General features: G+C 48.6%; 1 protein-coding gene across 1 annotated transcript in view; it reads right to left on the reverse strand.

Annotated features, from left to right (window-relative positions):
• The window catches only part of LOC101981063 (ATPase family AAA domain-containing protein 3), a 20873-nt gene that overhangs the window by 14121 nt on the left and 2237 nt on the right, over window positions 1-4515 (reverse strand). Inside the window, exons 2-4 of the mRNA XM_005368683.3 lie at window positions 2171-2247; window positions 641-742; window positions 273-332 (exon numbers count right to left, since the gene is read on the reverse strand). Coding sequence (XP_005368740.1) covers window positions 273-332; window positions 641-742; window positions 2171-2247 — 239 coding nt within the window. The remainder of the gene's footprint in view (window positions 1-272; window positions 333-640; window positions 743-2170; window positions 2248-4515) is intronic.

A 4515-nucleotide genomic window follows, 5' to 3' on the forward strand; every position in this document is an offset into this window, starting at 1 on the left:
GCCCAGCTAGCATAAGAAATTCTGTGCATGGGCTTGTGTATGTGCTTGAACATGCCTACAAACATGTCAACATGTAGAGTATGTCTGCATTCAGATGTGTGGGTCTGGGAGTGTTCATTGTGCACACAGGCCCGTAAGTATACACATGCCAGGGCCTACCAATGTCAGAAAATTCACCCAGGACCAGCCACACTTGCATTCTTGCCCATGAGCTTGGCTGCATGTTCTAGTTACTGCAAGGGCAGCACAGCTCTCAGGTGTGCCCCACTTACCTGCTGTTTCAGCTGGTCATCATAGCGCTGTCGAGCCAGCTTATCCTGGTACTGGGCCCTCTAGGGAAGAAGACGGAAGTAAAGACACACTGTGGCTGGAGAAGCTTCCAGAAGGATCAGAGATGACCTGGACCCACCCTGGAGTGGCTGCTGAGTAAGCCACAGGTGAGCTGCCACCTTCCGCAAACATGCAGGTGCAGGATGGCTCTGTACCAAGGAGTCTATGTTTAGGGGTTGTTTTTGTTTATTTTTACAATTATGGTCCAGGTCCTAGTACAACTGCCACCCTCAGCTGGTCAGAGCGGCATCTCAATGTTCCATCCCCACTCCTGTACCCCTGGCAGAGAAGCGGCTGCCTGTGCACTTACAGCCTGGTGCTGCCGGGTCTCTTCACTCAGAGTTTTCCTTCTTTCCTCGGCTTGCACGCGGATCTGTTCACTCTTCAGTTGCTCTACAGCGGCTTCATATTCCTGCAGAACACAAGCATACACTGTAAGGCTCACACTGCCCACAGCCTGCAAATCACAGGCATACCCTGTAAGGCTCACACTGCCCACAGCCTGCAGATCACAGGCGTACCTCTATAAGGCTCACACTGCCCACAGCCTGCAGATCATAGGCGTACCCTGTAAGGCTCACACTGTCCACAGCCCACTCCACGGTGCTACAGACTACAAGATGGCAGCATCAAAGGCCATGCCAAGTGGTCTATGCAACAGGCTGAGATAAGGCAGAAGACAACTTTAAATCATAGTCTGGACAGATACTCATCCCCTCAGCGGGCTCACAGCTCTCCGCACACGGACGAGACCAGGCAGGCAGAGATCAGGATGCTACTCCTTTGCCCTGAGCTCATGTCACAAGTGTACTGTATTAGCAGACAAGGACTAAGGATGGAGCCCGCTCCATGCTCACTGAAAACTCTGACGGGGTTCTTCCTATAGGTTTTGTTGTTTGTTTTTCAAGTCAGGGTTTCTGTGTATCCCAGATTGTACTGGAACTCAGCTACCCACCTGCCTTTGCCACCTAAATGCTGGGATTAAAGGGTGTACCCATCCAGCTTCTAGAGGTTCTTCCGAGTGCAGAGTAATGAAGTGAAAATTAGGTGTGGTGGACATACCTGAAATTTTAGTATTTAAGAGGTGGTAAAGCTTGCCTTTAATCCCAGCACTCAGGAGGCAGACAGGAGGAGCTCTTGAGTTCAAGGCCAGCCTGGTCTAGAGAATTGAGACCAGAGCAGCCAGGGCTACACGTAGAAACCCTATCTTTAAAAACAAAAATAAAATAAACAAACAAAAAACCTGTCTCAAAACAAACGACAAAAACATTAAACAAGAATTTCAAGATGGCCAGGTGATGGTGGCGCACGCCTTTAATCCCAGCAACTCGGGAGGCAGAGGCAGGTGGATCTCTGTGAGTTCGAAACCAGCCTGGTCTACAGAGCTAGTTCCAGGACAGGCTCCAAAGCCACAGAGAAACCCAGTCTCGAAAAACAAACAAACAAACAAACAAAAAAAAAGAATTTCAAGAAAGATCCCCTGCCTTTAAGAAGTCAAGACACCCTCACCTACACCTTCCCTTGCAAGCACCTCTACTACCGAGTCTCAGCCATATACTCAGCATCCTATTCTTTTTTTTTTTTGTTTGTTTTTTGTTTTTCGAGACAGGGTTTCTCTGTAGCTTTGGTCCTGGAACTAGCTCTTGTAGATCAGGCTGGCCTCGAACTCCCAGAGATCCGCCTGCCTTTGCCTCCCGAGTGCTGGGATTAAAGGCGTGCGGCACCACCGCTGGCTCAGCATCCTGTTCTTACGTCCCCCAGTTCCCTCAAATAGAGGACACATCCATAGGTCATCTGTGAACTGGTTCTCACACCCTCATGGCACCGGCCCACAACTCACCTTGAGTTTAGATTGCTGTTCCAGCTGCAGTGTCTGCTCCTGCATCTGCGCAAGACTCAGTGCCTCCTTGGCATGACCTGTAGGAGCATAGGAGAGAGGGTGTTAGTCTACTAACAGTAGGCACATCCATGTGGCCCACAACAGACCTCTCTCTCATGCCAAGGGCTTTCTGAGAAACAACACTCAATCCTGAATCATTTCCAGGCTCCTACAATGACCTCTCCCTTCAAAGCTACTGCTTTGGGTATGCAGCTCAGTTGTTAAGAGTTTGTCCAGGTTAAACAAAGCCCCAGGTTGGACCCCTAACATCATACAAAGTCAGGTGTAATGTGCATGCCTGTCATCCTAATATTCTGAGGGTGGAAGCCAGAGGATCAGGAGTCCAAAGTCACCCTCAGCTGTGTTGTGAGTTTGAGTTAGCCTGGATTCCATGAAACTTTGTAGAAGTGATGGAGATGAGACAGTAAGAGCTTGGTGAGAGCTCAGGGCCCATCCCCAGGGGATCCTCACACTGCCGAGAACACCATCAGAAAGACCACGGCACAATCATCCACGATGGGGTTGTGGAGCAATAACAAGCCAGGCATTTTCCAATCAGGGAAGCAGAGCTCTAGCTGGTGTCCATATCTGCATCCATTAATGATATTAAAGAAATATGCATGCAGAAGAGGATGAGTAAGGATCAGATACCAGACAACACACCTAGGTTATGTCTTCTGTGTTCTGTGTGTCAGATGGCACTGATGTTTGTCAATACTTAGATACAGTAGGAAAAGCTTTACTTCTAGTACACTCTAAAGAGGTTTAAGCATCAGGTCTCCAAACCTTCCTTGATAGTTTTCTCTTACCAATACCTCATTGTGAAATTTTCTAACACAGAAACCATGGGAATGATGATCACTCAAACTCAGAGATCCGCCTGCCTCTGCCTCCCAAGTGCTGGAATTAAAGTGCTGGCTGTTTATATTTCTGAAGTCTTCAAGGGCAGCTACAACCTTTGCACGTTACTTTTGAGTAACAAGCACGCCATTAACCAGAGATTAACATCGGTATCTGGGAGGGAACACGGCCTAGACGGGTACCACGGTAAGAATATTTCACAGGTTTAGATGTCCATGGCAAATATCTTGGTATCTGGGATCAATTCACAAAGCACACAGTTTGGCATGAACTCCACCAGTGGGTAGCAGTGTCAGAGCTTCCAAAGACCTTCCAAGACCACCTCCTCCTAGACTCTCTGGTCTTCAGTGACCAGGATGGAAGACGAAAGAACTCACACCTGAAGAGAGACAGCAGCAAGGCACAGTCTACCCTACTTCAAGTTGTAAGCTTTGAAGCCAAGAATTGAGCAGACCACGGGAACCCCTGAGACTCTGACAGGAAAGGGCTGGGGAGAGCAATACTTCTTGGGGCCTCATCTCAGCAAAGAAGACAGGTATGGGAATGTCACAGTCCAATAAACCTGGGACCAAATTCCAGCTCCTGTTCATTCTTCATGTGACTTTGGCAAGCTCAGCTAAGGTCTCTATTTTCATGTGAAATGAGACAGAACAGGTAAGTTCTCAGCACAAGTTTAGGGCCCACCTGAGACTACCCTACAAGAAGAGAACTCTGATGGGGCATGTAGAACCCACAGGAGGTGCTGCTGACCCAGAAAAGAGAGCTCTGTTAAGGCAGAGTAGAGGCCGAGGCACTGGACCCAGGGGAGAATGTCCTGGGCCAGAGCTTCAGGACTGCAGTGTGGGCACCTAGATAGCAACAGATATGCAAGAGTAGCCGGGATGCAGAGAAGGACGGTAACTCAGTAACAGACTGTAGGAATGGGACTAATAGCCGAGATTCAAGTCTGAAATTCTAGGTGTGCCTAAAGAGTGACCCTCCCCCAGCCAGGAGTCTCCAAGAAAAGTGTCCCCTACATAACTCTGTAACAGGACCTTGGGTCACCTGTCAGGTCTGTTAACACTGGAAATGCCTTGAAAACCATCCACCTTCCCTCATTTCAACCCAATCACTGAGATTACCTAGCAAACATAACCGATTGTTACTTCTGCTAAGTCAAAAGAGATGATCCTGGTCCCAAATCTGAAGGCTTTGAATGTCTCTATGGGGATTTGAGTCAGCAGGGCTCCAAGACCACTGCCCAAGACTTGACAGGATCTCACTGTGTACCCTGGATGGCCTGGAACTCACTATGTAGACCAGACCAGCCTCAAACTCAGAGTTCTGTCTGCCTCTGCCTCTCAAACGTTGGTGTAGCCCCACAAGAACAGAGAATTGACTCACCAAGTGCCAGACCCTCTCTGAGGCTCTGCATATTGTACCTATTTAAATTAGGGTTTCCCAAG

This window comes from Microtus ochrogaster, unplaced genomic scaffold, assembly GCF_000317375.1.
Source record: "Microtus ochrogaster isolate Prairie Vole_2 unplaced genomic scaffold, MicOch1.0 UNK38, whole genome shotgun sequence".
Classification (NCBI taxonomy): domain Eukaryota; kingdom Metazoa; phylum Chordata; class Mammalia; order Rodentia; family Cricetidae; genus Microtus; species Microtus ochrogaster.